This window comes from Crinia signifera, chromosome 11 (genome assembly GCF_055691185.1).
Source record: "Crinia signifera chromosome 11, ASM5569118v1, whole genome shotgun sequence".
Taxonomy (NCBI): domain Eukaryota; kingdom Metazoa; phylum Chordata; class Amphibia; order Anura; family Myobatrachidae; genus Crinia; species Crinia signifera.
Window position 1 is genome coordinate 23,712,648 of NC_139227.1, and position 13,697 is coordinate 23,726,344.

At 44.4% G+C, this 13,697-nt stretch overlaps 1 protein-coding gene across 1 annotated transcript in view; it reads right to left on the reverse strand.

Moving 5' to 3' along the window:
- The window catches only part of VAT1L (vesicle amine transport 1 like), a 92,067-nt gene that overhangs the window by 17,757 nt on the left and 60,613 nt on the right, over window positions 1–13,697 (reverse strand). Inside the window, exon 3 of the mRNA XM_083164691.1 lies at window positions 4,424–4,639. Coding sequence (XP_083020817.1) covers window positions 4,424–4,639 — 216 coding nt within the window. The remainder of the gene's footprint in view (window positions 1–4,423; window positions 4,640–13,697) is intronic.

The window sequence follows — 13,697 nt, forward strand, 5'->3', positions numbered from 1 at the left end:
ACTAAAATGCAGATTACTGAAAAATAGAATTTAACAATAAACCAATCTGAAATCCCCTACTGCACCCTGCTGCTCTCTGCCACGTTATTCCTCCCTGTGGTGTACTGTGGCAACTGCACCAGGCCGCAAATGAATGATATTTTTGCTTCATATTATCATTTGTTTATATAGCGTCACCAGCCAGGCTGCACTGACAGATTATTTGTCATTCACATGAGTCTCTTCCTTGTAAGAGTTCATAGTCTATATTCAGTAAAACCCGATCAGGGTGCATCTTAGCTAGAAGTGTGTTTTTGGAGAGGAAACCAAAGCCAATGTAAGAAACATACATAGCTTATCATGGAGTGTATGCAATAGCGTCACAGTTGTGCTTTGTAAATAAATGCTGCTTTAAAAAAAAAAAAAATCTCATCTCGATCGGCATCCCGCACCTCGGTGAACTCGGGTGCTATTAAACAGTACACATTGGCCCTTATTCTGGTTCACTCGCAAAGGGGCAAAACCATGTGCACTGCAGGTAGGGCAGATGTAACTTGTGCAGAGAGAATTAGATTTGGGTGGATTTTTAACTTCAAAGTGAGATCTATATTGCAGTGTAAAAATAAAGCAAATCTAATTTGAGCAGAGTTTCAGTCCAAAAGTGGAGTTTTTCATGGACCCAGAGCCGGTGCAAGCACCGTCTGCATCCCAGGCAACAGGCTCTCTAGAAAACATATGGAGGGCAGTCTTGGCTCTCTAGACAACATATGGAGGGCAGTCTCGGCTCTCTAGAAAACATATGGCTGGCAGTCTCGGCTCTCTAGACAACATATGGATGGCAGTCTCGGCTCTCTAGACAACATATGGAGGGCACTCGGCTCTCTAGACAACATATGGATGGCAGTCTCGGCTCTAGACAACATATGGATGGCAGTCTCTGCTCTCTAGACAACATATGGATGGCAGTCTCGGCTCTCTAGACAACATATGGATGCAGTCTCAGCTCTCTAGACAACATATGGATGGCAGTCTCGGCTCTCTAGACAACATATGGATGCAGTCTCGGCTCTCTAGACAACATATGGATGGCAGTCTCAGCTCTCTAGACAACATATGGAGGGCAGTCTCGGCTCTCTAGACAACATATGGATGGCAGTCTCAGCTCTCTAGACAACATAAGGAGGGCACTCGGCTCTCTAGACAACATATGGATGGCAGTCTCTGCTCTCTAGACAACATATGGATGGCAGTCTCGGCTCTCTAGACAACATATGGATGGCAGTCTCTGCTCTCTAGACAACATATGGATGGCAGTCTCGGCTCTCTAGACAACATATGGATGCAGTCTCAGCTCTCTCGGCTCTCTAGACAACATATGGATGGCAGTCTCGGCTCTCTAGACAACATATGGATGGCAGTCTCAGCTCTCTAGACAACATAAGGAGGGCACTCGGCTCTCTAGACAACATATGGATGGCAGTCTCTGCTCTCTAGACAACATATGGATGGCAGTCTCGGCTCTCTAGACAACATATGGATGGCAGTCTCTGCTCTCTAGACAACATATGGATGGCAGTCTCGGCTCTCTAGACAACATATGGATGCAGTCTCAGCTCTCTAGACAACATATGGATGGCAGTCTCGGCTCTCTAGACAACATATTGATGCAGTCTCGGCTCTCTAGACAACATATGGATGGCAGTCTCAGCTCTCTAGACAACATATGGAGGGCAGTCTCGGCTCTCTAGACAACATATGGATGGCAGTCTCAGCTCTCTAGACAACATAAGGAGGGCACTCGGCTCTCTAGACAACATATGGATGGCAGTCTCTGCTCTCTAGACAACATATGGAGGGCACTCGGCTCTCTAGACAACATATGGAGGGCAGTCTCAGCTCTCTAGACAACATATGAAGGGCAGTCTCCGCTCTCTAGACAACATATGGATGTCAGTCTCGGCTCTCTAGACAACATATGGAGGGCAGTCTCGGCTCTCTAGACAACATATGGAGGGCACTCTGCTCTCTAGACAACATATGGAGGGCAGTCTCAGCTCTCTAGACAACATATGGATGGCAGTCTCCGCTCTCTAGACAACATATGGATGGCAGTCTCCGCTCTCTAGACAACATATGGATGGCAGTCTCCGCTCTCTAGACAACATATGGATGGCAGTCTCAGCTCTCTAGACAACATATGGAGGGCACTCGGCTCTCTAGACAACATATGGATGGCAGTCTCCGCTCTCTAGACAACATATGGATGGCAGTCTCGGCTCTCTAGACAACATATGGCTGGCAGTCTCCGCTCTCTAGACAACATATGGATGGCAGTCTCAGCTCTCTAGACAACATATGGATGGCACTCTGCTCTCTAGACAACATATGGATGGCAGTCTCGGCTCTCTAGACAACATATGGATGGCAGTCTCCGCTCTCTAGACAACATATGGAGGGCAAAACAAAAATGGGAGGAGCCTGTAATACGAAAAGGAAAAAAAACATCAAGTATCTTACTGCGCCATTTTTCTATTTCCCATTTTTGTTTTGTTGTATGGTTTGTGAAGTAAGGGTGTAACTTCTGGGGATTGTGAATTAAGGCAGCACTGCGCCACGTACCACCTGTCACTTGTTCTGTAAAACATATGGAGGGCAGTCTAACGTCTGTACGTATGGAAGAATGGAAGAAGGGTATACATATGAATGAGCAATATGTTTAACGTATGTTGACATGACCTGTATCTGCCAGCGCTGCTAACATAGTAATCCAAGTATCTGAATAGTCGTACAGCTAATACATATAAATGAACGTAGAAGAGAGAAATCTGATGCTCTCCATGCAATGAATTATGATGCTGACTTTAACTTGTTTACACATAATCTAAAAAAGCTTAGAGCTGCGTTAAGCTTAAGCACCGGGCTCGCCATCATTACACAACATCCGCAGCGAATACATGGCCTCTTTACATCTTATTATGTGTTCCGTGCATTTAAAATAATGGAAATATGTTCTGCAGAATTAAGATCTGCACATTGCTTTCAGGCATATTTGTTGGTAATTGCTTCCTAGTTAGGCTGTAAACTCTTAGTGCATGCTAATAGTTTTACTTCCAGCTGGATGCGCAGCAGCTAAACGCAGCCTGCTAAAGCCAATTCTCCTGATTGCTATATTTAAAAATATATATGCCTTTTCCATTTGAATTCCCCTCCTCACCTCTATGGGGGGAATTCAAGTGTTTTTGGCTGCTAGATGGTGCCCGGCAGAGCAACTCAAATGTTGCTCCTTTCGAAAGTGCTTGACAGCATTTGAAAACAGTGGCAGCTCCTGCCCCTAGGCTACAGTTCCAACCACATATCGCATGTAGGCCAATTAGAAAATGTGGGTGGGGCTTACAGGTGTTGTTACCGCGGCCCCCTCATAAAACCCACACACAAAAAAACCGTATTTGGTTATATTGTGCCGTCGATGGAGGGGAATCATGTGGTTCTCCCCCATCGATGGCCAAACTTATCCACATCGACCACAAACCATCAATGATTCTGGTGCTGCCAGGCACCAGACGCACTTCGTCCGCCACTTCCCCGGTACCACTTTATTTAATTTTTATATACATAACCACTCCCCCTTTTTTTATTCATCTTTAATTTTTCACACCATAAATAAATTCAGTATAAATACTTAGCGCTCCTTCAAAAAACCTTTAATGATTCAGAATCATCGATGGTCATCCCTACCACATATAAACACCTCACCCAGGGATCAACAGCGCCAATGTGTTTCAATGATCTGACGCAGCAAGGAACACAGCACTCACTGGGGCAGATGTATTAAGCTTGGAGAAGAGATAAGCTGGAGGTAAAGTAGAGATAAAATGTAAGGAGATAACGCACCAGCCAATCAACTCCCAACTGTCATATTTCAAACACAACTGATTGGCTGGTGCGTTATCTCCTTACATTTTATCTCCACTTTACCTCCAGCTTATCTCTTCTCCAAGCTTAATACATCTGCCCCATAGTGTGATGTGTGTGTGCGTATCCTGACAATGATGAACATTGCTCATCTATAATCCTATTCACGGAAAACAAACCTTGTGTCTGCGACTATGCGTGGATCCGTGTGGGAACTTACCCACTTTAATAGGAATGCATGGTAAGTAAGGACGCCGCTACTACGAGACGCGACAGACTGCCGGTAATCTGTGCCGTGCAGAAAGCACAACCTGCAAGCTGGAGGACTTCTCTGTAGGACAATGCTGTCAACTACAAATTCTCACATGAGCGGTCATCCCTGAATCAGGCCCCATAAGAGAATCAAACTGACAGCTGGGATGTGGTTGAGGTGAAGGACTTCATTGCACACTAGTACGATTCACATGTATAATTGTGCTAGCACATCATTAATGTCTGTTGTTAAGATACTGTATTATTATTTGAGACTTACCACTCCTCCACCCGCAGAGTGAACAAGAACTGACATCCCTTCTCTTAGATTGGCCACTTCAAAAAGCATCATATAGGCTGTAACAAAGTTCATTGGAAAAGCAGCTGCTTCTGGGAAACTCATGTCATCTGGGATCTTATAGACAAACTCTGCAGGGGTGCAGACAACCTCTGCCCATGCATTGTAGTTCACAAAGGCCATAACTCTGTCTCCTATCTGGAAAAGATGAGAATAAAACATCAGCATTAGACTATTAATGAAATGTAAAATACACGTTAATTTCTATGGCCCTTAGTCTAGTTAATTCGGTGGGATGCGTATTTTCGGACAGGAACCGAGTGTTCTTAGCCCTGCCTTCCGTAGGGATTGCTCACACTGTCCTAATGCAGTAAGACGCTGACCGAGCGGACCGGGATTGGATTTTTCATGTGAACACCTCCTCCATCTGTGGGAACCTCCCCCATCATTCGATGGACGCCGACCAACGAATGATGGACCGAGTGGTCAGGCAGCACCGAGTGCTCCAGACCACTCAGGCTTTTCTCCGTATGAAAGCAGGGATATGGGCGAGCAGCTGGCATCCGGCTATGTCATATTTCCGCCCCCACACGTGCGTCACGGCCAGATTACCATACGTACGCCCGGGGTTTTCATGGGAACGCCCATGAAATGCGGGGCGTATGCATATGGTAATGAGCCCAAACAGCCCTTCACGCCCCTCTCCACCCCCTGTTAGGATTGTACAGCATTCACGCCGTATTCGTACGTGCGCGGCATTAGCACATGCGCAGATACGCCTCTGCACATGCGCAAACACCAACCATCGGCCGGCCATCCCCATTTCAAGCCATCCGACTCAACCAGAATAAGGCCTAATGGTTTTTTATATCAGCTGCCTTTCCATCAGCTACCCCGTGACCAAACTGCATCAACTTTACAATCCCCATTTAGACCAAAATCCCGGGTGCATCCCGGGCCACCGAACATGGGTTTCAAGCCATGTCACAGGAACTTGAAACTCATTCACAGCTCATGCTGGACCTGGGCTATTGCAGGGTCTTTACCTCTGCCAATGCGACAACGAGACGGATTTCCATATATTTGAACAGAACCCAGGATGACCCTGATTACCCACTCACACTTCAACTACCTAGGTTGGATTCCCAGGACACTGGACCCAGGTTAACCCTCCCATAATGACTGCTTACTTCAGTAGGGAATATATAATGACATAGAGACTTAGATTGTGGGATAAAAAAGACATCAGTCCATCGAGTCCAACCTATTTTTAAAATTTAAGCTATATTGTCGCGTATCTAGAACCATCCTACGTATTCCAAGACAATTTTTTGGACAGCATTGCTGTGCTTTACCGTTGCTATTTGCCTTTCCGGACCTAATTAGTGGTTGAATCCCTAAATGTTTTCCTCCGCTGAAACTAACCTTTTCCTAAATATATTAATTGAATCAGCCACTGCAACTTTTTTTGGCAGAGAATTTGAAATCTTATAGAAAAGAGGGGGGCAAGGGACCCGCACCATATGTAGTATCGTCAGTATATGTTAAATGTGTGGATAGAAAATTTTTCAACCAGTGGGGAATATTATATATATGTTCTCCCCCTGGTTTAGGGTGCTCTCGCCAGGTATGCATACAGGTGATCCCTTCAGGAGATCCTCTGCCTGCAAAAGGGTATTCCAAACCTCCCAAAGCTCCAAGATATTGATCTGCAATTTGGATTCTTCTTTGGACCACAGACCCTGCAACCTCAGTTGCAGAATTACCACCCCCCAGCCCCTGAGACTGGCATCGGTCATGACAACCAACCAATCCCACGAGCGGAGGGAATGCCCCAGTTGCAGAGACTCCAGATGCATCCACCAGATCAAGGACTCCCTTGTCTCACGAGACAGCGACAGCCGTTCCTGCTTCATGGTCCTTGAATTTGCTGACCAACATTAGAAAATGTTCCACTGAAATGTTCAAGTGAAACCTTGCAAACTGCAGTAACTAGAAGGTTGCCACCCTCTTGCCTAGCAGTTTCACTCCCTGCCAAACTGTTGGATTTGGAGACTGTAGGATCAACAGGACCAATTGACGAATGTCCACTGCTTTGGACTCTGGAAGAAACACACGATGTAGGTGTGTGTCCAAAATCACCCCCAGAAACTGAAGCCTCTGTGTGGGTGTCAAATTGGGATATTTAACAACCACCCATGGTCTTGGAAGAACCGTGTCGCAACGGCCAGATGTTCCCGTAACATCTCCGCCGACTCCGCCTTGAACAGGAGGTCGTCCAAGTACGGGATAATCATTATACCTTTTAGCCTGAGAGCCGCTGCCATGACAGCCACCACTTTTGTGAAGACCCTTGGCGCTGTGGTCAGGCCAAAAGGAAAACCCTGGAACTGTAAATGAGTCTCTCCTAAGGCGAACCGCAGTAAAGATTGATGTTCCCTTAAGATAGGCACATGCAGATAAGCATCCTGGATGTCCACTGATGCTAGAAACTCTCCCGGCTCTATGCTTAACAGCACAGATCAAAGAGACTCCATGCGAAAATGGTCCACCCATAGATGCAGATTTAAAGATTTCAAATTTAGAATGTGTCTGAAGGACCAAGAAGAAAATGGAATAAAAACCTCTCTTTCTTTCTTCCTGAGGTACCGGGACCACCACTCCCTTCTCGAGAAGGGACGTTGCCACCCCCAAGCTTTCCCCAGGCGAGCTTCCCACGGTAAGGGTGCTGGAAGAAGCCTCTTTGAGGGGGACCCCCTGAGATTTATTTTTCAACCCTGTGAAATTATGGAAAGAGCCCAGGACGGAGAGTCTCCGCCACGTCATGCGGAGGACTTATCCTTGCTTTTGGATGGGTGCTTCTTGGCGAAGGCCACGAAACTGGATCTGGGTGCCCTTTCCTTACTGGCTGGAAACTTTCCTCTTCCTGCCTGTCCTCTGTTAGACGCACCCCCTAGAAAGGAGGAACGAAAGGACGGCTTAAAAGCCCCAAATCTGGACACTGTGTTGAAGTGGTGGGAAGGAGGGTGCTCTTTCCCCTGTAGCCTGCTTTATAATGGACTCCAGTTCTGTCCAAAAAAGAAGTTCTCCCTTAAAGGCCAAGGCCTCAAGAGATTTCTTAGATTTGCTGTCCGCTTCCCAAGCTGTAAGCCAGAGAGCTTTTCTTGCTGTCACAGAAGTGGCCGACACTTTTGTCGCCATCCTGGCGCCTTCTTCTCCAGCCTCACATACATATTCTGCCACACACCAAAGCTTTTCAGCCAATGCAAAAGCCTCAGAGTCAGTCTGAAGTTGATTACTTAAGGCTTCAGCCAATTTAATCATAGACTTGGATACCCACGCAGAGGCAATAATAGGGCGTAGTGTAAATCCCACTCCTTCAAATACCGCCTTAAGGCCTTAAGACATTTTCTTGTCCACCGGGTCTTTAAATGCAGCACCCCCCATGAACAGGTAATGCCGTGGATTTAGACAACCTGGCCACAGGCGCATCCACTAAAGGGATTTTCTCCCTCAATTTTACATGTTCCTCAGGCATAAGGTACTGGTTAGCAAACCTTTTAGGCATGAGAAGCCTCTTATCAGGAGTTTTCCATGCTTCCCCCAGTAAAGAAATAATGCCCTCATCCGAGGGAAATGTCACAGAATCTCTGCGTATTTTCTTGAAAACACAATGAGGAGGTACTTTTTCCTCCTCAGAAAGATTTAAAGTCTGCTTAACTGCCAGGATCAAATCCTCAATACCATGGACAGAAGATTCAACCTCTTCCTTCAACCTCTTCCTCCGTGCACACACCCTCCTCATCAGAATCTAAGTTCAACAGGGGAAGTCTGGGTGAAGTAATTTCAGGGGTTTTGGCAAACTGCTCCTTAAATACATTCATCTTATGAACACTCTGTGCAGTGTCCTGCATGACCGGCAACAACGCTGGGTCCCCCTGAGATGGGGTAATAGAGTCCACAGAGGGTTGAGAGGGGGAAAGAGGGCCAGGAGATTTCACTAAGTCATCTCTCTGCCTATTCGAAGCCTTAACCAAATCATTCATAGACCTCCCCAACGCAGCTGCCCACGCAGGTTCAGACTGCTCAGACCTCTTGGCTTGAGCCCCACTGGGCACAGACTCACATGAGGGGCACAAATCCCCCTGATCCATCTGTTGAATGGTTAATTTAACACCACAAAATTTGCAGTTAATTATCATGGCCGGCGTTCCCTCCCCCAGAGCAGCAGCACTACACCTTTCTGTCATGATACCACACAGTGCACAATGTCAGGCAATTTCACAGAATAATGTAGCAGTGTACTTATCTGTCTGCTTGCTGCAATTGATCCTCAGTGATCAGTGGGGAAAGTGCTGCCCAGGAGAAACTTCTCTCTGCACTGCAAAGAAATCCTCCTTCAGCTCCGCAGTTATGGAGAAAAAGGGCGCCAGAACAAAGAGCAGGAAGAGACCAAGTCTCTGCTTTAACGGGGAAGGAAGCCTATTGGCACCTTTTGCCACCCCCACAAGTGTTTCTCCTCACCTCCAGTGTCTCCCCTCCTTTCTGGTACCAATTGGAAGCATCCAGCTGCGCTGGACTTCTGTAATAGGTTTCAACTCCTTTACAGGATTTCAGCTTATACACCCCTTTAAGATGACGGCCGCCATCGTGGAGGGTCTCTCCCCCAAGATCCCCCCCTAAGCAGGGAGCCAGTTCAGGGCACCCACAGGGCCCAGGAAAGCTCTCTGCAAGGAGATTGAAGCGCTGTGTAGAGGGAGCAGACAGTGTCCCTCTGCACACAGGGAGCTGACAGAACGCGCTTCTGTCAGCCCCTGCAGCGCTCTCAGTGTCTTAACTTCCTGTGGAAGTCACACACTGGAAAACCTGCACTAACTAGTGAAATTAATAAAATAAAAAACACCTAGCTATTCTACTCAAAAAACAGCCCGCAGCCAGTCAGCACAGCACTCACCCCAGTGGGCACCTAAAAAAAACACGGAGGATTTCTGGGATGCAGAAGGGAGGAGCCTGCCTCTCAAAAGAAGTCAGCATAGGTGCCTTGCTCCTGCGGACCCTCCTACATCCCATGGTTGAGCTGTGTCACCAGGATGGACGAATGAGAAATATATTTTAAGAATACACACAGAGGAATACAATCTCAAACGAAAATAAAAAGGAATAAAAATACAGAAGCCCAAAAGTAAAGTACGTCTGTTGTGGGGGTTTCACAGATGAAGAAAGATTGGTGCATTCCCAGCATGGCTAGCTGATTCCCCCAAGAAATGGACATCGATTCTGGTGGGAGAAGTGGAGTTATACCTTCAGATTCCATCATCCCTCCCACCTTCCAGAGTTTTAACCATTTTCCTGCTGGACAATGGACACTGTAATGAACCAACCTCTTTCCCTAAGTGTCTGTACTTTGACCTCTCTCTAGAGGTTATATCTGGTGTGGATTTTCCACAATGCTGATTCAACCTCTCTAACCTGGTGTACAAGGGGTCTCAGATCCTTATCTGACATCCTGACTCTTCAAGGAAAGCTATACAGATCTGTTCAGTTTCCCCTCAGAGTGGCAACCTCCTAGCCCCACTGGGTCAGAGTAAGTTTACAGGCAATACAGAAGAAATACATTTATAATACACATAATGATAGAAAACATCATTTCTGCGATCCGATCATGTGACGGATAATGATACCTCCCTCTTCAAAATGGTGCATAAGGGCAGTGACCCACATCAATGTCTCATCAGTGTGCTATTCATTACCTTGCCGTGAGATTCGCATTACTGTGGTGTGCACCCTTTATGTGCTGGATGGTGAAAGTGTATTGCAGTAATATGAGACTCCATCTTAGCGGTTTTACCATTATCTCCGGCAACTCTATTAAAGAATATGAGTGGGTTGTGATTCGTAACTATTAAAAAATCGGAACTATATAGATATGGCTGGAGGTTTTGTTGAGCCCACACAATCGCTAAACACTCCTTTTCAATGGTGGTATAAGCCACTTCTCTAGGGAGCAACTTCTTACTTAAGAACAGGACAGGATGCTCTTCCCCTTTCTCATTAACCTGGCTGACCTAGCCCATAATTAGAAGCATCAGTCTGCACCACAAACCTCTTTTTTTTTTTAAATCTGGGGCCTGTAGCACAGGTTTTGTTCACCTTGGCTGCTGTTACAATGCAGTGAGTTTGTTTTCGACTTGTACCCCTAGGTCCATCCCCACAAGTGATTCACCTAACTCTACCCTATTTAGTTTTTATATAGCGCATTGGTTTCTGTTCCCAAAGTGCATGACCTTATGTATCTACATTAAATCATTTACCTCGTTTGTTTAAGTCCCTCTGTAAGGTAGCAACATCCTGGTCTGGTCTGATTTTATAACCCTACTCAGTTTAGTGTCATCTGCAAGAATTTACACTTTGCTTACTAGACCATCCCCAAGATCGTTAATAACTATGTTGAAGAGAAGCTGTCCGCACATAGAACATTGAGGTACCCCACTTAATACTGATGCCCAATTTGAAAATAAACCATTTACCTCTACTCTCTATTCCCTGTTCATTAGATAGTTTCTGACCCATGTACAAATGTAAGACCCTATACCCTACTCCTCCATTTTATGGATCAACCTCTTATGTGGCACTGTGTCAAACACCTTAGCAAAATAAGTCACAAGTCCAAGTTGGTTTCCAGTAATAGTCTTTTTGCAGATCAAATTATTATGAATGTGATCCCTTAATATACTCTCCAGTATTTCCCCAACAACCAAGTATGGTTTGTTTCCCTTTTTAAATATTGGCACTAGTTCTGCTATATGCCAGTCCCTTGGAACTAATCCTGATGAAACGGAGTTTACAAAAATGGAGTGTAATAGCCTAGCTAGTTCCAAGCTAATTTCCCTTATCCCTTAGGACTCCGGGGTGAATACCATATGGTCCTGGCAATGAGATCAGATAATGGGCTCCATTTAACAACAATACTAAATAATGGCAACAGATTTCATTCAGTATCACAGTGATACTTATGAATAGCCAGTATTACTGTTTCTGTAGAAAGCCATGAAGCTGTCTACATCTGTATTAATATCAGATGTTTATCAATGCCGAATGTCCGATTCTGTATAAAAGTTGCCAAAGAACTGGTCATCAGAATGAACATGTGATAGCCAACTTAAGACTAGAAGAAGCCAGTGTTAAAGTAAGATCAGCAAGATAATGGAAGCCAGTGTAATACAGGACATGCAAGTGGGCATATATACCGGGATGCAGAGTTATATGCACCTATGAGATGGTATTGTCCCTGTATGCACGCTTGTGCAAATAGTCATCATTATTATTAGTTGTATGCACTTATAAGACGACATTGTCCCTATATGCACGCTTGTGCAAGTAGTCATCATTATTATTAGTTGTATCTATAAGACGGTATTGTCCCTATACGCACGCTTGTGCAAGTAGTCACCATTATTATTAGTTGTATCGATGAGACGGCATTGTCCCTATACATACGCTTGTGCAAGTAGTCACCATTATTATTAGTTGTATCGATGAGACGGTATTGTCCCTATATGTACGCTTGTGCAAATAGTCATTATTATTATTAGTTGTATCGATGAGATGGTATTGTCCCTGTATGCACGCTTGTGCAAATAGTCATTATTATTATTAGTTGTATCTATGAGATGGCATTGTCCCTATACGTACGCTTGTGCAAGTAATCATCATTATTATTAGTTGTATCTATGAGACGGTATTGTCCCTATACATACGCTTGTGCAAGTAGTCACCATTATTATTAGTTGTATCTATAAGACGGCATTGTCCCTATACGTACGCTTGTGCAAGTAGTCATCATTATTATTAGTTGTATCTATGAGATGGCATTGTCCCTATACGTACACTTGTGCAAGTAATCATCATTATTATTAGTTGTATCTATAAGACGGTATTGTCCCTATACATACTCTTGTGCAAGTAGTCACCATTATTATTAGTTGTATCTATAAGACGGCATTGTCCCTATACATACGCTTGTGCAAGTAGTCATCATTATTATTAGTTGTATCTATGAGATGGCATTGTCCCTATACGTACGCTTGTGCAAGTAATCATCATTATTATTAGTTGTATCTATAAGACGGTATTGTCCCTATACATACGCTTGTGCAAGTAGTCATCATTATTATTAGTTGTGTCTGAGACAGCTTTGTCCCTATATGTACGCTTGTGCAAGTAATCATCATTATTATTAGTTGTATCTATGAGATGGTATTGTCCCTATACGCACGCTTGTGCAAGTAGTCATCATTATTATTAGTTGTATCTATGAGATGGCATTGTCCCTATACGCACGCTTGTGCAAGTAGTCATCATTATTATTAGTTGTATCTATAAGACGGTATTGTCCCTATTCGTACGCTTGTGCAAGTAAACATCATTATTATTAGTTGTATGCACTTATGTAATGGCATTTTCCATATAGGCACACTTGTGCAAACAGCCATCACTATTATTATCAGAGACCACATGCACCAGCTCTGTACCCGAAATCAGTTATGCCCACTCATCCTCTGGCGGAGATAGGACGGGGAAGTGCAGGTGTCTGAGTCTGGAATAAGAGGTCCGCAAACTGGACTAGCATGTAAATCTGCATTAACCTTCGGTGGCAACGTTCAGCATCGTTTTATACTTAGTGTCCCTTTTTGGCCATTTAAATGTAAAGCTACAAAAAGTGACTCAATATAACAGTATAAAGACATTTGCTTAAAAGAATTATTCACAATTGTGATATCTTTCCTTGCCTGAATGCCAGAATACACATGCCTATGGTACAATCAGACCAGATAACAGAAGTCAGTGGAGTCAGCATTTATAAGCTCCCAAGAGGGACTATAAAATGGATGAGAAAAGGGAACTGTATTCATTCTGCCTCTCTCTAGAGATGCTGCAAATACATTTTGCAATTACTAAAGTATTACCAGATCTTTACCGTTTTCCTGCAGGGAAGGCTAGAAATACATTGAGGGCTTAGTCACTGTAGTGCTTTAATATAACATTGCAGTTTGGTTTATGGCAGACTTGCTTTTAAGTGAAAATATACTTAAAGGAGATGTTATTTAAAAAGACAGAGAAAAGAAGGGATTTGATCCATTTTGTTTTGTAAATATACATATTACTAGCATAATGGTCTCCATGAGTATCTAAGGTTGGATCACCTCTCTGCTATACGGAGAACACTCTGTAGCCAAGTAGACCCTCCGTCTGCTCA